This window comes from Aquarana catesbeiana, linkage group LG10 (genome assembly GCF_042186555.1).
Source record: "Aquarana catesbeiana isolate 2022-GZ linkage group LG10, ASM4218655v1, whole genome shotgun sequence".
In the NCBI taxonomy this organism is placed as follows: Eukaryota; Metazoa; Chordata; class Amphibia; order Anura; family Ranidae; genus Aquarana; species Aquarana catesbeiana.
In genome coordinates, this window is record NC_133333.1 from 19,034,924 (window position 1) to 19,061,385 (window position 26,462).

The window sequence follows — 26,462 nt, forward strand, 5'->3', positions numbered from 1 at the left end:
GTTAGCTAAAGTCCAGTCTTGGGTCTTATTCATACATCCTACATGATCATGGTGCAGCAAGTATACTCCAAATACCTGCACCCGGGATCTCAGATGTTCCAATATCTGCTCAGCCTGTACACCTGAGTGATGGGCTGAAAAGAGCCAAGGCTGTCTGCTGCTGTAAACATGTATCCACCTGTATCTTCACATCCAGTGGTTACCTGCAGGTAGGGATATGTTTTTGCCCTTTGGATAAAATCTCTCTGCATTCAGGGTCAGAAATTTGGCCCTAACAGCCGGTAACCACTGTGACCCATGGTTTGCTAGTGTGTCGCTCAGGCTTAATCGATGTGGGGATTAATGTAGAGGATACCGAATGTGCTGCAGGAGTGCCGGTGAGGGAAGAAGCTCATTCCAGCTCCTGTAGCCAATGAAGGGAAGAGAGAAATAAAAAATCCCTGGTGCCGCACATTCACAGAGTCCTATGGTAACGTAGTAGTGATGGGAGAGACTACTTTAGCCCGGGTTACCGCCAGGCCACACCCCAATGTGTTTTGCTTTGTCCCCCCGGAGCTTAAACACGGGGACCACTGGATGTGCAGATACATGTTAACAGCAGTGGCTCTTTTCAGCCCATCACTCAGGCTGAGCAGCTGACAAAACTTGGAACATCTGGCTGTAGGTATTCATGGTGTATTTGCCATTCCATGGCCATTTAGAACATATGAATGAGATCTAAAGCCTGGTTCACATGGTAAGATTATTTTTTTTAGTTCAACCCAGCGGGCTGAATGAAAAAAAACTAGAGAGCTTAGGAGGAGCTTGCTGTACTAATGAGTACACTATCACACCACAACTGCGTGCATTGCGTTCATTTCAGTTGAATGGGGATAATTTTTGCTGCGCTGCATTACAAAGCCTTATGGCTTTTCTTATCATTATATCTACCTGTTTTTTCTTGGAGTGTTTCCGCCAACCTGTGACCTCATATTCGGGGTCACCCCGGGTCCCTGGTTATCTGTAGTCTGAGCCCTAGCAGACACCGGAATTGCCTCTGCCCATCAGCAGTCACAGAGGTGACATTCAGGATTAGTTCCCCATACCACAAGTCTGGGTCTGAATACACCTCTGTATGAGGGTATGTGATCGCTTTGTTTCGATTTGGCAAGCTGGCAATACTTTTTAACCTTTTATGTGCAATATATTGACTGTACCATTTGGATAAATAAACTGTGTTTTTTACCACTATGCCTGATGTTCTTGTGACCTTGGTGGTAACATGTCCTGCTCCTGAATGACTTTGTTTTGTGGATTCCTCATGCACATTTATATGAGTAGTGAGCTGCCTGTTGTGGATATACTCATAAACCATCATTCAATGTGTGACCCTAGTGCCCCTGCCATGTGTTTGCTTTTCTCAATGAATGCAAACTGTTTTCAGAATGAACGAGGTGGAGCTCATACCATCACCATCCCATCTCTGCACTCCATCAAATCAGAGAAGACTATGCAGGGCAACAGCTCGGCACTGGAGCTAATGGAGGGAGTGGTACTACAGTGATTTCCAGCTTCCACAGGGATGGTATATGCATAGTTACATTGGTCCAAGCTGGGGGGGGGGGATCGCGGATGGAAAAGGGGGTCCTAACAGGTAACAAATTCATCAATAGCATTTAATGCCAAGCTGCAGCAAGCAAAGCCAACAGACTACTAGCAAATACATTAAAAAGGGATATACGCAAGAAATAAAACTATATTTCTACCACTCTATAAAACTCTGGTCCGGCCACATCTTGAGTATGTCATCCAGTTCTGGTCACCAGTCCTTAGGAAGGATGTGTTGGAACGGGAGAGAATGCAAAGAAGGGCAACAAAGCTAAAAAGGGGAAGGAGGATCTTAGTTATGAGGAATGGCTACACATAATACATGTATTTTCCCTGGAGAAGAGATGTTTAAGAGGTGACATGATCACAATATACAAATATTTAAATGAAGATACTAACATAGGGAAAAAAATATTCCGTATCCGGTCGCTTAAGAAGACACGTGGCCTCTCAGTGAAGTTGGATGAGAAGCAATTTAACCTTAGACTGTGTAGGGGCTTTTATAACAGCCAGAGAGGTAAAGATGTGGAACTCCCTTCCACAATCGGAGGTGTCAGCAGGAAGTGTCGATCAATACACTGTTATGCCACGTACACACGATCGGACATTCCAACAACAAAACCGTGGATTTTTTTCCTACGGATGTTGGCTCAAACTTGTCTTGCATACACACCGTCACACAAATGTTGTCGGAAATTCCGAACTTCAAGAACACGGTGACCTACAAGACGTACGACGAGCCAAGAAAAATGAAGTTCAATAGCCAGTGTGGCTCTTCTGCTTGATTCCAAGAATGCGTGGAGCTTTGTGCATCGGAATTGTGTACACACGATCGGAATTTCCGACAACAAATGTTGTTGTCGGAAAATTTGAGAACCAGCTCACAAACATTTGTTGTCGGAAATTCCGACAGTGTGTACGCGGCATTAGAGAACTGGATGCCTGTGTCACCAACATATACACACAGTATATGAAATGCTACTTGATTGCATCAGAGAATTGGGTGCCTATAATGAGTAGCATCCGGTGTTCAGTATACATTTGTCTACGGAGGCAGACTGATCCGATGGTCATACAGCTGAAGGACAGAAGCTTTTCCAAATTAAAGATGGCAGCCTCGTGCATCTCTATCACTGCAAAGCACCGATAGGGTTAAAGACTAATTTTGATGTGGTTGGGAATGTATTTTCATGTCAAATGCTTTTTAATTAAAGTAAATAATTACATACAAATATAAAATAATGTTGAAATACCTAATGTGGAAGGTTGAAAAATGCAAGTTTGCTCACTGCCAGTACATTGTATATTCGTCTGTTGATCACACAAGGACTGTGATGCGCATGATGGGCAAACAAGTCCATTGACCTGGAAACTGGTAGCTGGCACTGTTAGAACATGATAGTGTTAGTTTAAAAAAAAAAACTTAAGTATGATACAAAAGTATTCTTCAAAGACAATTTTGAAGTGTTATTAATTAGCAGAACATTATTTTATGGCTCTATGTAAGCTCAGCAGGTTTTGGGTTGGGTTAACCCTTAAACATCAGTTTTTGTATTGTTGAAATGTTGCCAAAATGCATTAGGGTACAAATTTGGGTGGTTTTTAAGGGTGTAATGGCTTTAAATGGCTCATGAGGGTTAGAGAAGTCCCATTCAACTAACCAGGACCTCTTCTTGTTTGCAAAAAGGCCCCTTGTTAGCTGGGAACATGAGAGTAGATAATAATGAACCATAACAGTAACCCTAACCTTTTATTTACAAACAAAGTCATGTGATCATTATGCCAGGGCTAACAAGGCAATTCCATGGCCATGGTGTCATGTTATGTGTCAAGGCAAATTCTGATTGTCCAAACACATGGGTGGTGTGGATTTGTGAAACCACACTGCTCTAATTACGTAAACCAATATCCATAGTGCCATGAAAACTGAGAGATGCGGTATTTGTGTCGTTTCTGAATAAACCTTACATTGATGAAGGTGTAACAAAGATGTGATTTGATTAAGGTGACTCATATTTGAATCTATAAATGTTGGGGAATGTTCCCAACATCCAATGGACCTTGGATAAGTGGGGAAACATCTTCAATCTCAAAGAACAGCTCCACGGAATATAACTAACTACTACTAGCTAAACATGTAGGAAAAGGTTTTACTGACGGTATCAGACATTCTCTTGTATCATCTTAGTCACCAGACAATATACCAGAGATGGGTCCTAAATCTGAGTTTCTTACTATCCTCCAAAGTTCTTCACACAGACATAAAATGTACAAGATGGGACTAGAGATCGAAAAGAATGCTCTTTATTCCTATTTCTGTTTGGAATCACACTTGCATTTTTAGCAGAGCCCCAGTGCAACGTATTAAAGTGGTGTTCCGGCCGAAATTATACTTTTTAAATACAAATACCCCTATAATACACAAGCTTAATGTATTCTAGTAAAGTTAGTCTGTAAACTAAGGTCTGTTTTGTTAGTTTATAGCAGTAGTTTGTTATTTTATAAACTTACAGCAGGCCGTGGCCATCTTAAGTCTGGGCATCTGAAGCCAGACTGTATTTCTTCCTGGATCTCATCCTTGCAGATCACGCACATGCTCAGTGCAGCACAAGCAGTGTAATAGGTTTCAGGTCAGGTTTCCTTAGCAACGGCAGTGTCAGAGGAAGTTGCCGCCCCTTCCCAGAAGGCATTGCAAACAGGAAATGATGCGATGGGCCGCGGCCAGGGAGGAGGAAGTGAAAAATGAATACAGCAGATATACAGTAGGTGCTGAGAAAAAAAATTAAAAAATATCCAATTCGTTTACAGTGCACAGTTTAGTGAGGGATGCTGAAGAATTGTAAAAGTGGGTGGAACTCCACTTTAACTAGCAGAAAAAGTTATTACCAGGTGAGTAAATGGTCAATGGTGGACACACTTACTGTCACACCTATATGAGTTTGTAGGACATTTCATTCAAAAACCATGGCTGTTAATATGGAGTTTCACATTTTGTGGCCTCCAGTCTTCTGGGACGACTTTCCACAATATTTTTTGAGTGTGTCTGTGCGAATTTGTACCCATTCAGCCAAAAGAGGATGGCCAGGTACTTGGAAAGGAAGACCTGGCTTGCTATGGGCATTTAAATTCATCGCAAAGGTGTTCAGTAGGATTGAGGTCAGGGCTCTGTTCAGGTCTGCGTTAAAAACAGGCTGCCCAACGTAGACTGTTGGACAGGTGAATTCGGTTGGTCAGCAAACTGGTTGGTGAGAATGTTCTATTTTTGTACTTTTATGCATTTGCCCTTCCTTGTGCTCCTTGCTGTGAAGGCCAGTTATAGGTGGGGGCAGGGGCCATTTGTTGGTTAATAGATCCATATGATATAACGCTGCACTCCTCTACTTGTTTACATTTTGATGTTATTGAACTTCTCCCAAGGTCGAGAAGGTCCTGACAAGCCTTAGGAGAAAACTCAATGACTTGGAACTAACAAAGCTACTGTAAATAATGACAGTAGACCGAGATGTCATATTGTAACACCGGTTTCTATAGTATGTAGAGTTTAGGATTTCAATCAAGAGCACAGAAATTCTAAACTGCTTGGGTCAATGTGCTGAAACAGAAGGAAAGAGAAAATATGTTTTTCAGATACAAAAATGTCAAATGAGAGCAGAGCAAGGAGGGTCAAAGCTGAACTGCCTGAGGCATCTGCTGAAAGAAAAAGTCGATCCAGGGCTGGGCCAACCCAGAGGCAGGAGAGGCACCTGCCTTAGGTGCTGCAATGGAGAGCGTGCAGCTGGGGGGGCATCTCCTTCCCAAGGCCGGTGCTCCAGCTAGGCAAACTAGGCAGCCGACTAGGGTGCACTGATGCCTAGGACGCAGCCAAGGACTGCTGGTTTGCCTTGCTGTCCTGGGTTTCCGGCATCAGCCACAGAAGGGGCAGTCGACTGCATTTGTTTTCTCTAGTGCTGACTGTAGCCCTGTCACAGCAGAGTAATCTGTCCTCTTCCACTCCTAGCACAACTTTACTTCCACTGGGAATGCTGCCAGTGCGTGCTGGGAGTTCGATCCCTTCTCCACATAGCAAGCTCTGCATGCCGCCCTGTGGCTACACTGATAGGTCTGACTGGCGCCCATATCTGTGGAGGAGGTGCAGGAGGGGAGAGCCAGTTTGGGCTCAATAGAGTCAACTCAACAAACCACATACAGGACACACACCGAGCAGGCACCTTAACACAAAAACTGCTGGGGGGAGCACAGTGTTCCTGCATTATTGTCATGCACTCTGAACTGATTTACTATCCCAGGGGCTTTCCATTCAAATGTCACCCTACAATAGGAGGGGCCCCTAGACTGGAGGTAGTAGTCTTCCTATAGAGGGCCCCCCACCGGCCCCTGAACTGGAGGTGAAAGTTTCCTTATGGAGAGGCCCCTGGACTGGAGGTAGCAGTCTCTCTATAGAGATCCTCCATAGAGAGACTGCTACCTTCAGTTCAGGTGCCCCTTCATAGAGAGATTGCCACCTCCATTCCAGGGGCCCCTCTATAGAGAGATTGCAACCTCCAGTTCACCTCTAGCAACCAATCAGGGAATGGTAATGATGCTCAGCAACCTCAAGCAACCGATGAGTGAGTGGTAATAATGTGCAGTGACCTCTAGCAACCAATTAGTGAGCAGTAAAGATGTGCAGTAACCTCGAGCAACCAATCAGTGACCAGTAATGATGTGCAGTAACCTCTAGCAGCCAATCAGTAAACAGAAATGATTTGATGTAACGTCTAGCATTCAGTTAGGGAGCAGTAATGATATGCTGTAACCTCTGGCAGCCAATCGCAATCGCTGCCTGATCTGCTGCAGTAAACAGATTTTGAGTCTAACCGCTATTTATTGTATGTCCCAGAGCAGGTGAAAAGCATAATTGCATGGGTGGGGGGGGGGGGGGGGAGAGAAAAATGGGACTATTGGAGCCTTATAAGTGTATCCTGATTCATATATTTATACAAAAGATAATTTATAAATATATAAAAATATACATATATGAATTTTGAATGCATTTGAACAAGCTCAGAAGTTTTATTTTATTTTTTTGGGGATGGGGGAGTGCAAGTAGCTAGTCTTGCCTGGGGGTGCAAAATAGTCTAGCACTGATCCTGCTCCTGCCTCTGCTCTCTGGCTGTCACCTGGGCTATGCAAGCCCGATCCATCAGAATACAGATCAGCCCTGCTTATTGTTTTCACTGGGAGATAAGCTCTTCCGGTGATTGCATTGGGGGAGCAGATCTCCTGATGGAGCCTACAGTGCTACATGCATACATGCAGGGCCACTGATAAGGGGGGACCACCAGTTCTTCTGTAGGGGGCTTGGGTACACAGGGGGGCCCAAATAGCAGGGTGAATCATGTGGTCAGGCAGAGGAGCAATATACAGAAGGATGCCCTGTGCGGCTCTCTGCAGCAGCTGAAAGCCATTTTCACCCCCTTCAGCCAGCTTTCACCTGCTGCAGGGAGAGACACAGATACAGGATATCAGCCCTGTAATTGCTTCCCCAGCACTGATCCCCCTCCCTGTTCTGCCTGCTTCTGAACCCCACCCACCGTGTGTGTCCCTTGTCACTGTGCCCTCCCCCCCGGTCCTGCGGCACTACAGGCTTCCCTGTCCTGTAAAAAAATAACAAATTGTACAAAAAAATTATGATTAAACAATAATTCTAATAAATTGTAAAAATAAAATAATTTTAAAAAGTTTTTGCATTTAAAAAAATATATATAATTTTTTTTTTTTAACCACTTCAGCCCCGGAAGGATTTACCCCCTTCCTGACCAGAGCACTTTTTACAATTTGGCACTGCGTCGCTTTAACTGCTAATTGCGCGGTCATGCAATGCTGTAACCAAACAAAATTTGCGTCCTTTTCTTCCCACAAATAGAGCTTTCTTTTGATGGTATTTGATCACCTCTGCCGTTTTTATTTTTTGCGCTATACACGGAAAAAGACCGAAAATTTTGAAAAAAAATGATATTTTCTACTTTTTGTTCTAAAAAAAATCCAATAAACTCAATTTTAGTCATACATTTAGGCCAAAATGTATTTGGCCACATGTCTTTGGTAAAAAAAATGTCAATAAGTGTATATTTATTGGTTTGCGCAAAAGTTATAGCGCCTACAAACTAGGGTACATTTTCTGGAATTTACACAGTCTTTAATTTATGACTGCCTATGTCATTTCTTGAGGTGCTAAAATGACAGGGCAGTACAAAACCCCCACAAATGACCCCATTTTGGAAAGTAGACACCCCAAGGAAATTGCTGAGAGGCATGTTGAGCCCATTGAATATTCATTTTTTTTGTCCCAAGTGATTGAATAATGAAAAAAAAAAAAAAAAAAATTACAAAAAGTTGTCACTAAATGATATATTGCTCACACAGGCCATGGGCCTATGTGGAATTGCACCCCAAAATACATTTAGCTGCTTCTCCTGAGTATGGGGATACCACATGTGTGGGACTTTTTGGGAGCCTAGCCGCATACGGGGCCCCGAAAACCAATCACTGCCTTCAGGATTTCTAAGGGCGTACATTTTTGATTTTACTCCTCACTACCTATCACAGTTTTGAAGGCCATAAAATGCCCAGATGGCACAAACCCCCCCCAAATGACCCCATTTTGGAAAGTAGACACCCCAAGCTATTTGCTGAGAGGCATGTTGAGTCCATGGAATATTTTATATTTTGACACAAGTTGCGGGAAAGTGACAATTTATTTATTTATTTATTTTTTTTTTGCACAAAGTTGTCACTAAATGATATATTGCTCACACAGGTCATGGGCATATGTGGAATTGCACCCCAAAATACATTCTGCTGCTTCTCTTGAGTACGGGGATACCACATGTGTGGGACTTTTTAGGAGCCTAGCCGCGTACGGGACCCCGAAAACCAATCACCGCCTTCAGGATTTCTAAGGGTGTACATTTTTGATTTCACTCTTCACTGCCTATCACAGTTTCGGAGGCCATGGAATGCCCAGGTGGCACAAAACCCCCCCAAATGACCCCATTTTGGAAAGTAGACACCCCAAGCTATTTGCTGAGAGGCATGGTGAGTATTTTGCAGCTCTCATTTGTTTTTGAAAATGAAGAAAGACAAAAAAAAAAATTTTTTTTTTCTTTTTTTAATTTTCAAAACTTTGTGACAAAAAGTGAGGTCTGCAAAATACTCACTATACCTCTCAGCAAATAGCTTTGGGTGTCTACTTTCCAAAATGGGGTCATTTGGGGGGGGGTTTGTGCCACCTGGGCATTCCATGGCCTCCGAGACTGTGATAGGCAGTGAAGAGTGAAATCAAAAATTTACGCCCTTAGAAAGCCTGAAGGCGGTGCTTGGTTTTCGGGGTCCCATACGTGGCTAGGCTCCCAAAAAGTCTCACACATGTGGTATCCCCGTACTCAGGAGAAGCAACAGAATGTATTTTGGGGTGTAATTTCACATATTCCCATGGCATGTTTGAGCAATATATCATTTAGTGACAATTTTGTGCAAAAAAAAAAAAAAATAATAATAATTTGTCTCTTTCCCGCAACTTGTGTCACAATATAAAATATTCCATGGACTCGACATGCCTCTCAGCAAATAGCTTGGGGTGTCTACTTTCCAAAATGGGGTCATTTGGGGGGGTTTGAACTGTCCTGGCATTTTATGCACAACATTTAGAAGCTTATGTCACACATCACCCACTCTTCTAACCACTTGAAGACAAAGCCCTTTCTGACACTTTTTGATTACATGAAAAAATTATTTTTTTTTGCAAGAAAATTACTTTGAACCCCCACACATTATATATTTTTTTAAAGCAAATGCCCTACAGATTAAAATGGTGGGTGTTTAATTTTTTTTTTTCACACAGTATTTGCGCAGCGATTTTTCAAACGCATTTTTTGGGGAAAAAACACACTTTTTTACATTTTAATGCACTAAAACACACTATATTGCCCAAATGTTTGATGAAATAAAAAAGATGATCTTAGGCCGAGTACATGGATACCAAACATGACATGCTTTACAACTGCGCACAAACGTGCAGTGACAACAAAATAAATACATTTTTAAAAGCCTTTAAAAGCCTTTACAGGTTACCACTTTAGATTTACAGAGGAGGTCTACTGCTAAAATTACTGCCCTCAATCTGACCGTCGCGGTGATACCTCACATGCATGGTGCAATTGCTGTTTACATTTGACGCCAGACCGACGCTTGCGTTCGCCTTAGCGCGAGAGCAGGGGGGACAGGGGTGCTTTTTTTTTTTTTTTTTCTTTATTATTTTTTTGCTTTTTTATCTTATTTTAAAACTGTTCCTTTCATTTTTTTTTTTTTAATCATTTTTATTGTTATCTCAGGGAATGTAAATATCCCCTATGATAGCAATAGGTAGTGACAGGTACTCTTTTTTGAAAAAATTGGGGTCTATTAGACCCTAGATTTCTCCTCTGCCCTCAAAGCATCTGACCACACCAAGATCGGTGTGATAAAATGCTTCCCCAATTTCCCAATGGCGCTATTTACATCCGGCGAAATCTAAGTCATAAAATGCTCGTAGCTTCCGGTTTCTTAGGCCATAGAGATGTTTGGAGCCACTCTGGTCTCTGATCAGGTCTATGGTCAGCTGGCTGAATCACCGGCTGCATTCTCAGGTTCCCTGTTGAGACAGGAGAGCCAGAGAAAAACACGGAAGACGGTGGGGGGGGGGGCATTCTCTCCCACTGCTTGTAAAAGCAGTCTAGAGGCTAATTAGCCGCTAGGATTGCTTCTACATGAAAGCCGACCGCTGGCTGAAAAGAATGATACCAAGATGATACCTAAACCTGCAAGCATCATTCTGGTATAACCACTCAAAGTCGTGAATGCTGTACTCAGACAAAAATATGGTTAACAATAAAGCACAGTAAACGGTAAAGTATAAAAAATTGCAGACCTGAAAAGCAAACATGATAAAACATAATAACAATAAAACATTGCAGAATAGAATACAGTAAAAAAGAGCAGAACAATAGAGAGAATAGAGAGAGAATAGAGAGAGAACAATAAAACGACAACTATTATTTTTTATTTTATATTTTTGTTTGTGTTTTTTTTTTTTTTTTTTTTACACTTTTTTTGTAACTGTAACTTTTATAACGGTAACCGGTTCCAGGTTCGGGTCTCTCAAAATGCGATGGCATCTTGGGAGACCCTGTGAAAGTGTGCCTAGTCTGTGCAATGCTGTACCCTACGCTAATACTCAGCTAGTGAATGGTAGCGTTCAAAACATTCACCAATGCAAAGACCAGGATTGTCAGGACAGGAGGGACAATAATAGCGGGTGTCATGCCTATATCCGCGCTTGCTGCAGACACAACATCTTTTTGGGGGGGGTTCGTTGGGTAGGGGTACTCGGGAGGACATAAAAATGCCTCTCATGCAGCCGACTGCATTTGGTTGGGGATGTGAATGGGGGAAGTACGGGCGCTGCAGAAGTGGTGGGTTCCCAATTAGGATTGGCGAATGCAGCAGGAAGGGCACTATGGCATAGTTGCCAACATTGGGAAAAAAAAATTAGGGACACTTTTTTTGGCTGTAGGCGGAGTCAGCCTATAATTAGGGGGCGGGGCATGCGTTAGTAGGCGTGGCATATAAAAAAGGAAAAATAAAAAAATGGGCGTGGTTTACGTGAAATAGTGGGCGTGGCTTACATGGGCGTGGCTAAATGGGGTGTGGTTAGAGTCTGAGGTGAATGAGGGATGCAGAGGGAAAGGGGGGTAGAGGGATGGAGGGAAAGCAGACCCAGACCCTACACCATAATAGCAATGTGTATTCCAGAGTTTAACAATCAGCAGATAAAGATACTCCAAACACCTGGTGTTAGCGCTTCAATCATCCCGGCACCATGGTTGTTATGGTGTCAGGATGATTGAAGCGCATTATTACTATTATTACATTGTAATATAAATAATGAAATCATTCAACTCACCATAATGCAGAATCAGTGGGACCCCTGAGCGTGTCACCTGCCACGTCGCCTGCCACCAGATGCCATCAGGTTCCCCCAGCAGAGTCTGTCCTTACATAAGGTGCCCCCAGCAGAGGGGGGAGAAGGGGGTGCAGGTATGTTGGTGACACAGGGGGGAGGGGGGAATCAGGTATGGTGGTGACAGAGGGGGGAGAGGGGGGTGCAGGTATGTTGGTGACACAGGGGGGAGGGGGGGAATCAGGTATGGTGGTGACACAGGGGGGGAGAGGGGGGTGCAGGTATGTTGGTGACACAGGAGGGAGGGGGGAATCAGGTATGGTGGTGACACAGGGGGGAGAGGGGGGTGCAGGTATGTTGGTGACACAGGGGGGAGGGGGGAATCAGGTATGGTGGTGACACAGGGGGGAGAGGGGGGTGCAGGTATGTTGGTGACACAGGGGGGAGGGGGGGAATCAGGTATGGTGGTGACACAGGGGGGGAGAGGGGGGTGCAGGTATGTTGGTGACACAGGGGGGAGGGGGGAATCAGGTATGGTGGTGACACAGGGGGGAGAGGGGGGTGCAGGTATGTTGGTGACACAGGGGGGAGAGGGGGGAATCAGGTATGGTGGTGACACAGGGGGGGAGAGGGGGGTGCAGGTATGTTGGTGACACAGGGGGGAGGGGGGAATCAGGTATGGTGGTGACACAGGGGGGAGAGGGGGGTGCAGGTATGTTGATGACACAGGGGGGAGGGGGGAATCAGGTATGGTGGTGACACAGGGGGGAGAGGGGGGTGCAGGTATGTTGGTGACACAGGGGGGAGGGGGGAATCAGGTATGGTGGTGACACGGGGGGGAGAGGGGGGTGCAGGTATGTTGGTGACACAGGGGGGAGGGGGGGAATCAGGTATGGTGGTGACACAGGGGGGAGAGGGGGGTGCAGGTATGTTGATGACACAGGGGGGAGGGGGGAATCAGGTATGGTGGTGACACAGGGGGGAGAGGGGGGTGCAGGTATGTTGATGACACAGGGGGGAGGGGGGAATCAGGTATGGTGGTGACACAGGGGGGAGAGGGGGGTGCAGGTATGGTGGTGACACAGGGGGGGAGAGGGGGGTGCAGGTATGGTGGTGACACAGGGGGGGAGAGGGGGGTGCAGGTATGGTGGTGACACAGGGGGGGAGAGGGGGGTGCAGGTATGGTGGTGACACAGGGGGGGAGAGGGGGGTGCAGGTATGGTGGTGACACAGGGGGGAGAGGGGGGTGCAGGTATGTTGGTGACACAGGGGGGAGGGGGGAATCAGGTATGGTGGTGACACAGGGGGGAGAGGGGGGTGCAGGTATGTTGGTGACACAGGGGGGAGGGGGGAATCAGGTATGGTGGTAACACAGGGGGGAGGGGGGGGTGCAGGTATGTTGGTGACACAGGGGGGAGGGGGAATCAGGTATGGTGGTGACACGGGGGGGAGGGGGGGTGCAGGTATGTTGGTGACACAGGGGGGAGGGGGGAATCAGGTATGGTGGTAACACAGGGGGGAGGGGGGGGTGCAGGTATGTTGGTGACACAGGGGGGAGGGGGAATCAGGTATGGTGGTGACACGGGGGGGAGGGGGGGGTGCAGGTATGTTGGTGACACAGGGGGGAGGGGGGGAATCAGGTATGGTGGTGACACAGGGGGGAGAGGGGGGTGCAGGTATGGTGGTGACATGGTGTGCAAGAGGGGAGCCAGGACCATCAATGATGTCCCCAGCCAGCGGAGCCCCAGTCCATCCATGCTGGACCTCAGCCTTTGAGAAGTGTACTGCAGGGAAAGCTCCAAGCCTCCCATACACTGAGTACACCCCCTCCCCCTATCTCTCTTCTCCCCCACTACACTGACAGGCCACTACTCACAGGTCAGACAACTCCTGAACAGCCAGATGAAAGCCTCCCTTCTTCCCTCCCGTCACTCCCACTCTGCCCTGAGCTCCGTTGGACACGGGGGGGGAGGGTGATGGCAGTGGAGGCTGATCACGTCTTCCTTGTGTGCAGTGTAGAGCGGGGAGGGGTTGCCAATCCCTCCAACCAATAGGCTTCAGTGTACAATAGAATTTTCTATTTGTACACTGAAGAGAGAAGCGGATTGGCTGCCCCTCTCCCCTGCACTGAACACAAGGGGAACATTGTGACTGACTCGTGGAGGCAACGGCGGCCATTTTTGTGGAGCCGTTGCCGTTTTTTACAAAAACACTCACGATTTTCTCGGGACAAACCCCAAAAATTCGGGAAAACACCCGGGACAAAATTAAATCGGGACAAGGGTCCCAAAATCGGGATTGTCCCGGGAAAATCGGGACTGTTGGCAACTATGCTATGGGCATGACGGGCCTGTGTTTGTCTTTTTGGTGGCAGCGGGACACTATTTGTGCTTGCCACCTCACCAGCTTGAACTGCACTTATGGGACTCGCCACGTCACCAAGTGTTACTGCAGTGCTGGTTTGACTACGACCGGGGTGTACTAGGCCGCTGGCGCTTGCCAGTTCACCAAAACGCTACCAAAAAAACTGTTAACGATCGCAGGGATCAGGCCTGACTCTGCGAACGCTGCAGTTATGCATTTAGTGTTTTGTAAGTGACAGTGATCGATCGATACTGCACTTGGGTGGGCTGGGCTGGGCCGGGCGGAGGGGCAAAACGCAGGTGCTAGCAGGTATCTGGGCTGATCCCGCTAACACTGCGTTTTTGGGAACCCTAAACTGCTGGGGACGCCAGTATAGATCTGATCGGATCAGATATTGATCAGTTCAGATACTATACCACTAAGGGAGGTGTACAGTGCGTGCGTGGGTGTTAGCGCTACTGGCACTAACCTGACGCTGCCTGGGGCTGGTGCTTGCCAGTTCACCAAAACGCTACAAAAAAAACTGTTAGCGATCGCAGGGATCAGGCCTGACTCTGCGAACGCTGCAGTTATGCGTTTAGTGTTTTGTAAGTGACAGTGATCGATCGATACTGCACTTGGGTGGGCTGGGCTGGGCCGGGCGGAGGGGTAAAACGCAGTTGCTAGCAGGTATCTGGGTTGATCCCGCTAACACTGCGTTTTTGGGAACCCTAAACTGCTGGGGACGCTAGTATAGATCTGATCGGATCAGATATTGATGCGTTCAGATACTATACCACTAAGGGAGGTGTACGGTGCGTGGGTGTTAGCGGTACTGGCACTAACCTGACGCTGCCTGGGGCTGGTGCTTGCCATTTCACCAAAATGCTACCAAAAAAACTGTTAGCGATCGCAGGGATCAGGCCTGACTCAGCGAACGCTGCAGTTATGCGTTTAGTGTTTTGTAAGTGACAGTGATCGATCGATACTGCACTTGGGTGGGCTGGGCCGAGCTGGGCGGGGCAAAACGCAGGTGCTAGCAGGTATCTGGGCTGATCCCGCTAACACTGTGTTTTTGGGAACCCTAAACTGCTGGGGACGCCAGTATAGATCTGATCGGATCAGATATTGATGCGATCAGATACTATACCACTAAGGGAGGCGTATGCTGCGTGCGTGGGTGTTAGCGGTACTGGCGCTAATCTGACGCTGCCTGGGGCGACGCATATCACCGCCGGGCGATCAGGGGGCTAAATCTTTATTCGGTAATAAACGGCGGGTTCCCTGACACTATAAAAAATAAACAAACTAACCAGCGTCACCCGTAACGGTTATACAGTGATCAGTGGTGAAAGGGTTAACTAGGGGGCAATCAAGGGGTTAAAACATTTATTAGATAGTATATGTCGCTATAAAACTCTGACGGCGAACCTAAATATTTACGTCCCTAACTAGCATCACCAGCGACACTAATACAGCGATCAGAAAAATGATCGCTTAGCGACACTGGTGACAGGGGGTGATCAAGGGGTTAAAACTTTATTAGGGGGGGTTAGGGGGGTACCCTAGACCTACAGGGGGCCTAACACTCACTGCCCTGACACTGTAACTGTCACAAACTGACACCAATACAGTAATCAGAAAAAAAAAAAAAAAACTGCTGGTGTCAGTTTGTGACGGGGGGGGGGGGGGGGGGTGATTGGGGGGGGATCGGGGGGCGATCGGGGGGGGGATCGGGGTGTTTAGTGTGCCTGGCATGTTCTACTGTGTGTGTAGTGTTGGTGCACTTACATTGCAGTCTTCTCTCCTCGGCCCGGAACGGAAAATACCGAGCCGAGGAGAGATGACATAATTTCCTCTGCCTCTGTGTACAATACAGAGGCAGGGAAATGATCCCATTGGCTGAGAGCGATCGCGAGGGGGGGGCCACGAATGGATGGCCTCCCCCTCACCTCCGATCGCCGGGGGAGATTTGCCGACCGCCGCAGGCACCGGGGGGGGGTCCGATCGGACCCCCCACCCGCGGGCAGGCAAGGACGTACATATACGTCCTTTTGCCTGCCCGTGCCGCTCTGTCGACGTATATAGTCGTGCGGCGGTCGGCAAGTGGTTAATGTAAAAAACAATTAAGAAAGGGCTAATTCACACAGGTTTTCTGTTATGTTTGTGTCCACTAATAATGATTAGATAGACTGTACGGGGCCCCGTGATTTCTAACCACGGCCCTGGCTATATTGCAAATACCAAAAGCTCAGACCTACTCTTTATCTCTTCAATAGTTTTATTTGTCTATAGTTGTATTCATTCTTCATAAATTATTCATTGTAAATTGTAAACCTATTATAAACACATGAATAAAGTTAAAAAACCTTTTTAACCCCAATTGCTTTTTTATTAACACCATCATTACCTTTTTGCTTTAGCTTTTATTTTTCTTTTTTTTTTTTTTTTAAATTGTTTATTTAACATTTTTCATGACATTTATAATAACATCGTTGTCACATTCAGAAAAAAAAGGAAAACATGAGGCTTCAATACTGTCTATCGAGAGTGCATGACCTTATCAGGAACCATAGGATATCTTACACTACAACTGTAAGGTTAGGAATAACAAGTGATAAGAACCTTTGGTTATTAATTAGGCGAATCTACTGTGATTACATTACTTGTCCTATAGGAAAAGGAAATCTTGTTGAGGAGAATTTGCACAAACAGAGGGGTAAGGTGTGTGTTAGCCCAAGAGATATAAAATGTTTATTGCCATAGACGTCTATCATTTCATCCTGTTTCATTTGTCGTACTATTGTCATCATAGTCGTCCCAAGGTTGCCAGATGATAGAAAATTTCTGTATGGAACCTTCAACAATGGCAGTTAGATGTTCCATTCTACGCATATCCATTAAGATGGTTAGAGTATGTGGTAGGGTGGGAGGGGAAGTGGATAGCCAAAGTTTGGGGATAGTTTTTTTAGCTGCTAGTAATACGTATGACATCAGTTTCTGTTTTGTTTTGTGAAGACCTTGATAGGGAAGACCAAGTAGATAATATATGGGATCCAGGGGAACGAGGATTCCCACCAGTTTCTCTAATAACTTTTGGATCTGCTTCCAAAGTTGCGTAACCAAAGAGCATTCCCAAAAGATATGAAAATGGGAGCCTACTTTCTTATTACATCTCCAGCATATTTGGGATATGGACGGATCCGCCACATGTAGTCTTTCTGGAGTTTTATACCAAAACATAAGTACTTTGTAACCTATTTCTTTGTGGGAAATACATCTGGAGCTCTTGGAGATGGAGATCCAAATCTTGTCCCAGTCTAGGAGAGATATGTCATGTTGGAGAATCTGTGACCATTTTTTCATATAATAATGCGTATCTATTTTTAGGGGGTTGGCCTCATGGAGTATTCTATAAATGGTGGATATCAGTTGGGGTTCATGAGGGCCTGTAGCACATAGCATTTCGAATTGGGTAGGTTTATCTAAAGATAGTGTGGGGTTTTTGGTAGAAAAGAAGTGTTTGATTTGGAGGTATGAATAAAATATTGTTTTGGGTAATTGGTGTTGTTTGTTAAGGTCCTCGAAGGATAGTAAGTGTCTTGTGGCTGGATTGACTAGTTGTCGTAGTTGAAAAATCCCGGCCTTAGTCCAGGGCACCATACGTTCATAGGACAGACTGTCTGGGATGTCTGGATTAAAAAGGATATTAGTAAGAGGTGAACTTGTGGATGATAGTGAGTATTTAGCGGAGCATTTCTTCCATATTGCCAGTGTAAAGAGCATTGGGGCCAGGCATAGAGTTCTCAGCTGGGGCATATATTTGGTCGTGGACGGCCAGAGCATGTAGCACGGATATACTGGGGCTGTTATGCTCATTTCTATGTCCGCCCATCTGTTTGGGGCAGTTCTGTTGGTCCACGAGGTAAGAACCCTTAGGTGAGAAGCATAGTAGTATTTGATGAAGTCAGGGGCACCTAGGCCCCCTTTAAGCTTACGTGCCATGACCACTGAGCCCGCCACCCTATGTGAGGCGTTGTTCCATATAAAACGGAGGCTTCTTCTTTGAAGCGTTTTCAACTGAGACATTGGTATTGCCACTGGGAGTGTCTCGAATAAATACAGTAGTTTAGGAAGGATAGACATTTTTAGAATATTTATACATCCCAGGAGAGAGATGGGCAAAGCGGTCCAGTGATTCAATAGGCGATTAATTTCTTGGAATAGGGGGGGGAAATTCGCCTGATATAGTGAGGAGTTTGATGCTGTAATCCGGACACCTAAGTATTTTAAGGATGTGGAGCTCCAGTGATAGTTGTAGTTCTGTTTAAGGGTGTTCAGATTAGTTGGTATGATATTTATGGGGAGAGCTTCTGTTTTGGTGGTATTAATTTTAAACCCAGAGATTTCACTGAAAGTGTTTAAAATTTTATGTAACGAGGGTAGGGACGTGTGTGGTTGAGTAAGTGTTAGAAGGATATCATCTGCAAAAAGGGATAATTTATATTCTAACTGACGTAAGCGTACTCCTGTAATGGAGGGACTTTCGCGGATTGTTGTGGCTAGGGGTTCTAAGCTAAGTATAAAAAGTAGGGGTGACAAAGGGCACCCTTGTCTAGTACCGTTGCTGAGGGGGAATGTGGGAGATAAGTAGGATGCAAGTTGTACTTGGGAGGTAGGGTATGAGTATAGGTATCTAAGGGCCTGTATAAAGGGACCTGAGAAACCATATTTGGACAGGATCGCAAACATGAAAGGCCAGCTAAGGCGATCAAATGCTTTATGTGCATCTAAGCTAAGTATTACTGCCAGGGTTTTAGTTCTAGTTAGTAAATCGACAAGATCTATGGTGCGTCTGGTGTTGTCCCCTGCGTGTCTCAGGGGGACAAATCCTACCTGATCTCTATTTATCAAAAATGGTAAAATTTTGGAGAGTCTGTTTGACAGGATTTTGGTGAAAATTTTATAGTCGGAATTTAGTAGGGCTATAGGACGATAGTTGTCAGGGACAGCAGGATCTTTATCTGGTTTTGGTATGACTATGATATGGGCATGAAGAAATTGGGGGTGGGGTATTGTACCTTTTAGTAAGGAGGCATACAAATTTAGCATATGTGGAGATAGGATAGGAAGGAAGGTTTTGTAGTAAGAGTAGGGGAGTCCATCTGGGCCTGGGGATTTATGTAAAGGGAGCAGTTTAGTCACTTCGGTTAATTCTTCAGTGGTAATGGGAGCATTTAATGAGGAGCATTGGTCTGATGATATTTGTGGGAGCTTCAAAGATGAGATAAAAGAATCAAATTTCTCTTGTGTGAATTGGGTATGTGGGTCAGAGTTTAAACAGTTATATAATTTGTTGTAAAAATCTCCAAAGACCCTAGACATGGATTGGGGACAGTAGGTGGGAGTTCCATCCAGTTGTGTTAAATGATCAGGGATAGAGAGACTTGGACGTGGCTTCAGTTTGTTCACTAGCATTCTGTGGGGTTTGTCAGCATACTCGTAAAATTTTTGCCTCGACCATAGAATGGCCTTGGATATTTTATTCATGTCTAAGGACTTAATTTTGTTACGGATATTTATCACCTCCTTTAAACGGGCAGTTGTGGGGGCTCGAAGCAAGTGCACCTCGGCTGAACGCAGCTGGGTCAGTAGCTCAGATTTTTGTTGGAGCGAATCACGCTTCCTATTCGATCCAGCAGAGATGCACTCACCCCTGAAGAAGGCCTTGTGGGCCTCCCACATTATGGAAGTGTCTGAGACAGAGCCTTCATTAAACTTGAAGTATTCAATCAATTTTGATTGGAGACGTTGTTTGGTGCCTTCGTCTTTCAGGAGAGATTCATTAAGTCTCCAGTGACATGTCTTGGGGGATGCTACATGTAGGGATATGTCTAAAGTTATGGGTGAATGGTCAGACCATGTAATTGGGCCAATTTCAGAGGCTACTAAGTGAGATAGTAAGGGTGCGGAGAGTAGGAAATAATCAAGGCGAGAGTATCCTTTGTGTGGGGGGGAGTAGAAGGTGAATTGTTTACCAGTGGGATGTTTCACTCTCCAAGAGTCAAACAGGTTGTGGGTGCGAATTAATTTGCGGAAAGAGGTAGATAACCTATAGGCTTGGGTTGGGGGAGTGTTTTGAAAAAGATTTAGTCTATCTTTGTTGGCAGACATACACATGTTAAAATCTCCTCCCACAATCGTAAATGGGTGAGGGGAGTTTTGTACCTCCTCAAGGACTTTAGTGAGAAATCCTATCTGTCCAGAGTTGGGTGCATATACGTTAACTAACTTGAGTTTTGTTTGCAAATGGACACAGTTCAGGATGACAAATCGTCCCTGGGGGTCTAATTTGGAGTCAATTACTCTTATAGGGCATGAGTTCTTGAGCAAAATTGCTACTCCTGCTTTCCCAGATGGGTCAGAGGCTACAAATGTGTTGGGAAATAATTTAGAAGTGAACTTAAAGGAGCCACCCGTTCGGAAGTGTGTCTCCTGAACCATGACCACATCAGCTCCAGAGGCTCTGAATTCCTTCAAGGCCAACCAGCGTTTGTGAATGGAGTTCAGACCCTTCACGTTACATGAGAAGACCTTCAGAGCCATAAGGAGGACAAGCAATTTACAGCTAGTGAAATCTTAGTAGTAAGTAACAGCATGTTTAACCAGTGTAAATTAGTTAGTAAAATCTTTGCACATTTCTCAATTAGCATGTAGACAGTGAGCAAATATACAATAACAAAATAACCAGAAAATGTTAAGTATATATTCAGGCCAAAAAAGGGCCTAGGTTTGAAAAAAGGAAAAAAGAGGAAAGGAAAAATATGAACTATAAAAAAAGGTCCAAAAAATAACAATAATAATAATAAAAATAAAAAAAAAACATTTTGTAAGCCTGAAGGTGTAAAAATCTTCAGGAAGTCTTGGCTAGCAGCCATAGACCTGTAGAGGAGCATGTCGGTCAGCGACAAGGATGGTACCCGCTCCCTCCAAAAGGAAAAGAAAATTGTGTACGCAAGCTTTAAACTTTAAATTCTGGGGGAGAGTAAAAGAAAATCAAAGAGAGAGATGGGATCTTCTCGGCCGAGGAATGGAAGTCCAAGACTGGAACAGTTGCCGTTAACCTAGGCCATCAAGGACTGAAATGGGGAGGTCTCTCTCTGCGGATACCAGGATAGTGCCGCTATCAAACCCTCGAGGTGTCGAGGAAGACGGCAGCCAAAAAAGGAGTGAAATGTTGAGGAGCTGTTTCTCCTTGTGTGGGATAAATTCAGGTAGGTAGTCTAGCTGAGGCCGGACGTTGAGGAGTGGAAAGGTTTCTTTGACGTCTCCGACGAACCGGGGTCCAGATCGTTGTAAGTGGTTGAAGAGGGCCGGGGGTCGTGTTTAGTGGTGATGGGGGAAGTTCCTCTTCAGGGATGGGCGGCAGTCCCAAGTTACGGACAAAGGCCTCACACTCGTGTAAGGCTCGCATTGAATATTGAGTGCCATCTCTCGAGGCTGAGAGGCGAAAGGGGAAACCCCATCTGTAGGCGACTTGATGTTGTTGTAGGTGCATGGTCACTGGCCGTAAGTCGCGTCTTTTGGCGAGAGTGATGGGAGATAGGTCACTAAATATTTGGAGTTTAGCGCCTTTATATTCAATGCAATGTTTATTTCGCGTGGCCGTCATGAGAGCTTCTTTGCTTTCGTAGTAGTGGAGGCGAGCGATTACATCTCTCGGGTTGGTGCCAGGGGGTGGTTTCGGAGCTAGGGATCTATGGGCCCTATCTAGCCTCCAATCGATATCCGGAATGTGTGGAGCCATAGCGACAAACAGTCCTAGGAGATAGGGACGTATTTCTTTGTCAGGGACTGTTTCCGGAATTCCACGTATTCTCACATTTTGACGTCTCTCCCTGTTCTCAAGGTCCTCCTGCTGTGATTGGACCTGAAAAATGCTTTGTTTGAGTGTCACGTTGTCTTCTTCAAGCACGTGTACGTATTTCACCAGTTCGTCAAATTTGGATTCTAAGGTATCTGTTCGATCACCAAGTTGATCGATTTCCCCTCGTAACTCCTGGGCCAGTTTCCCTACTGCTACTGTAAAGTTACGAGTCAGGTCCTGTAGCAGGGACTGTAGCTTTGAGTCCAGCACCGCAACTGTAACTGTGACTGAGTTGTCTGGGAATGGGGGGGTAGATATGGAAGTACCTGTGGATGATGCAGGATGATCAGCAAGTAGGTCTGCAGTATGTTCTTCTGTTTCTCTATAGTTGCTGTGTGAAGTCTCCCTTCTCTGTTGCTGTGCAAAGGAGGGTGTCTCCTGGGATAGGGGGCTGTGTGCAGAGCGATCCGGTGCAGTGGCCACTGCGTCTGCTGTTCGCTCCGCGGCGAGCGCTGTAGCCGTCTGGCTACTTGAGGCCGGGGATTGCGGCCTATACAGGAACCGCTCCATGTTTTGAGCCGGCCGGGAGGTCGGAGGCGGGACAAACCCCTGGTATCCGTGTCGCTGGGATCCTATTTTCCCCATGAGGTGCCCGGGGTATTCCGGGGTCTTTTCCAGTGGATCCTGGATCTATTAATGCTAGTGTTGTGGAGCAGGATCCGGGGATGGAAGGAGCGGGTCCGGAGCTTCTCTAATGAGCGTCCACCATCATCGCCGGCCGCGCATGCGCCCTAGCTTTTATTTTTCTTCTTTTTTTTTTTTTTTTTTTTTTTTTACAGTTCATACAAAAACTCAAAAAAATTACATTATTTCATTTGTAGCTCAACATTAAAAAAAAATTCTTTTTTTTCCAGAAACAGAAACATAACTTCAGGGGCTTTATTAAATGGTAAAGCACAAAATAAAATTTCACTGTGGGTGACTTCTAAAATACCTTAGTTCCCAGATGGAAAAATAGATTTTGCACATTGCATAATACGGCTATGCTACAATAATCTAACCACGATGTAGCATCTCCCACCCCTCCATCCTATTTGGTTTCTTTTGGACCAAAACAGTATTTGGGCTGTCATTTCTGCATTGGCTCAGCCAACATGCACAAGACATGCAAACATGGACAACTAGCTGTGGTTAGAGAGAATTCCCCTGAAATCCTGTCTTGCTGGCAGTGAATTATGTATTAACCACTTCTGGACAGCCCACCGCATATATATACTGCAGCAGAGCGGACCGGCTGCGCAAAACCACGTACCTGTTTGTGATTTTGTGCATGATGTCTGGGGTGCACTGCCGGCCACCCACGATAGTTCAGAGGATAGGCAGAACGGCGATCTGCCTATGTAAACAACGCAGACCGCCATTTTGTCAGGGAGGAAAATGGAGATCTTGTGTTTCTGCTAAGCAGAAACATGGATCAATGTCTTCCTCCAGTCACAGCACCCCCCCCCACACACAGTTAGAAAGCACCCCCTAGGAGCACACCTAAGCCTTTGATCGCCCCTGATGTTAACCCCTTTCCTGCCAATGTCATTTTTACAGTGACAGTGCTTTTTTTTTTTTTTTTAGCACTGATCACTGTATTGGTTTTACTGGTCCCCCAAAAAGTGTCACTTAGTGTCTGACTTGTCCACCACAATGTCACAGTCCGGCTAAAATTCGCTGACCGCCACATTACTAGTAAATAAATAATATAAAAAATAAAAAGTCCACAAAAATATCCCATAGTTGTAGACGCTATAACTTTTGCGCACACCAATCAATATAAGCTTATTGGGTTTTTTTTTACCAAAAACATATAGCAGAATACATATTGGCCTACATTTATGAAGAAAATAGATTTTTTTTACGTTTTTTTATTGGATGTGTTTTATAGCAATAAGTAAAAAATATAAATATTTTTTTCAAAATTGTCGGTCTTTTTTTGTTTATAGCGCAAAAAATTAAAACCGCAGAGGTGAGCAAATACCACCAAAAGAAACCTTTAATTATGGGAAAAAAAGAACAATTTTATTTGTGTACAGTGTCGCACAACAGATTTTATCTTCCTAGGCTCCAAGATCACGGCAGACGGTGACTGTAGCCATGAAATTAAGAGACGCTTGCTTCTTGGGAGGAAAGCAATGGCAAACCTAGACAACATTATAAAAAGCAGACATCACCCTACCGACAAAGTGCCATATAGTCAAAGCTATGCTATTCCCAGTAGTGACCTATGGCTGTGAAAGTTGTATCATAGGGAAGGCTGAACGCCGAACAATCAATTTGCGCAGCGATTTTTCAAATGCATTTTTTTGGAAAAAACACACTTTTTAAAAAATTAAAGCACTAAAACACACTATATTGCCCAAATGTTTGATGAAATAAAAAAGATGTTCTTAGGCCGCGTACATGGATACCAAACACGACTTTAAAATTGCGCACAAACATGCAATGGCGACAAACTACATACATTTTTAAAAGCCTTTAAAAGCCTTTACAGGTTACCACTTTAGATTTACAGAGGAGATCTACTGCTAAAATTACTGCCCTCGATCTGACCTTCGCGGTGATACCTCACATGCATGGTGCAATTGCTGTTTACATTTGATGCCAGACTGACACTTGCGTTCGCCTTTGCGCGAGAGCAGGGGGGATCAGGGGTGTTTTTTTTGTTTTGTTTTTTTAATTATTTTTTTTTTTTTTGCTTTCTTATTTTTAAACTGTTCCTTTCATTTTTTTTAATCATTTTTATTTTTATCTCAGGGAATGTAAATATCCCCTATGATAGCAATAGGTAGTGACATGTACGCTTTTCTAAAAATATTGGGTATTAGACCCTAGATCTCTCCTCTGCCCTCAAAGCATCTGACCATACCAAGATCTGTGTGATAAAATGCTTTCCCAATTTCTCAATGGCGCTGTTTACATCCGGCGAAATCTAAGTCATGAAATGCTCATAGCTTCCGGTTTCTTAGGCCATAGAGATGATTGAAGCCATTCTGGTCTCTGATCAGCTCTATGGTCAGCTGGCGGAACCACCGGCTGCATTCTCAGGTTCCCTGTTGGGACAGGAGAGCCAGAGAAAACCATGGAAGATGGTGGGGGGGACATTCCCTCTCACTGCTTGTAAAAGCAGTCTAGAGGCTAATTAGCTGCTAGGATTGCTTTTACATGAAAACCGATTGCTGGCTGAAAAGAATGATACCAAGATGATACCTAAACCCGCAGGCATCATTCTGGTATAACCACTGAAAGCCCAGCAACATACCAGTACGTTGCTGGTCCTTGTTTGGCATATATTGTAATCCACAGGCTGCACGAAAAAAAGAGATTGATTGGTGGGTATGCCACCATTAGAATACCTTCCTTTATCCACCCACTTCTAATGATGGGCATACATGCACCATTTTGTTTTTAACTGTGGTGGTGAAATCACCACCTACAGCGCTGGAGTCATGGCTTTATGTATCGCGGGAGCAAACGCTGTTGCTGTGAAGATAAATAAATCCGTGCTGCAACTGAATGGCGTACCTGCTAAGCAAATGATGGTTAACAATAAAACAAATAACATTACAGTATAATAGTAAGACATACCATACCTGCAAAGCAAATACAAAAAAAAATAGTGAAAAATAAAACATTTTTTAACGCAATCTGTGCCTAAAATATATATATGCCGAAGCTTGGGGGCATATGCCTGCAAAAGTTAGGAGCAAATCGCGCCTCTATCCCTGCTGCTCTCATGCTTCGCCATGTATGCTCTTTTTTTTAACTGTGGTGGTAAAATCACCTCCTACAGGGCTGGAGTCACGGCTTTATGTATCGTGGGAGCAAACGCTGTTGCTGTCAAGATAAATAAATCCGCGCTGCAACTGAATGGCTTACCTGCTAAGTAAATGATGGTTAACAATGAAACAAAGTAACATTACAGTATAACAGTAAGACATACCATACCTGCAAAGCAAATACAAAAAAAATAGTAAAAAATAAAACATTTAACGCAATCTCTGCCTAAAATATATATATGCCTAAGCATAGGGGTATCCGCCCGCAAAAGCTGGAGCAAATCTCTCCTCCACCCCTGCTCCCCCCATGCTTCGCCATGTATGCTCTTTTTTTTATCTGTGGTGGTGAAATCACCTCCTACAGCGCCGGAGTCACGGCTTTATGTATCGTGGGAGCAAATGCTGTTGCTGTCAGGATAAATAAATCCGTGCTGCAGCTGAATGGCGTACCTGAAAACAAAAAAATGGTTAACAATAAAACACAGTAAACAGTAAAGTATAAAAAAATTACATACCTGAAAAGCAAACATGATAAAACATAATAACAGTAAAACATTTCAGAATAGAATACAGTAAAAAAGAGCAGAACAATAGAAAGAGAATAGAGACAGAGAGAACAATAAAACAACTATTTTTTTTTTTATTTTATATATATATATATATATATATATATATATATATATATGTTTTTTTACTTTTTTTTGTAACTGTAACTGTTGTAACTGTAACGGTTCCAGGTTTGGTTCTCTCAAAATGCGATGGCATCTTGGGAGACCCTGTGAAAGTGTGCCTAGTCTGTGCAGTGCTGTACCCTACGCTAATACTCAACTAGTGTATGGTAGCGTTCAAAACATTCACCAAT

General features: G+C 44.7%; 2 protein-coding genes across 5 annotated transcripts in view; one reads left to right on the plus strand and one right to left on the minus strand.

Annotated features, from left to right (window-relative positions):
- LOC141110421 (uncharacterized) overlaps positions 1-26,462 on the plus strand; it is a 366,841-nt gene that overhangs the window by 224,638 nt on the left and 115,741 nt on the right. The window lies entirely within an intron of this gene.
- Positions 1-26,462, minus strand: part of LOC141110419 (uncharacterized) — a 95,267-nt gene that overhangs the window by 50,404 nt on the left and 18,401 nt on the right. For 2 of the 4 annotated variants that reach the window (XM_073601759.1, XM_073601762.1), the window contains exon 4: positions 2,841-2,972. The exons of 1 other annotated variant lie outside the window; for it this stretch is intronic. In XM_073601759.1, the coding sequence (XP_073457860.1) occupies positions 2,841-2,972 (132 nt within the window). Of the gene's footprint in view, positions 1-2,840; positions 2,973-4,098; positions 5,930-26,462 lie in introns of those variants that run through there. One more of the 4 variants, XM_073601760.1, reaches the window with a different exon arrangement.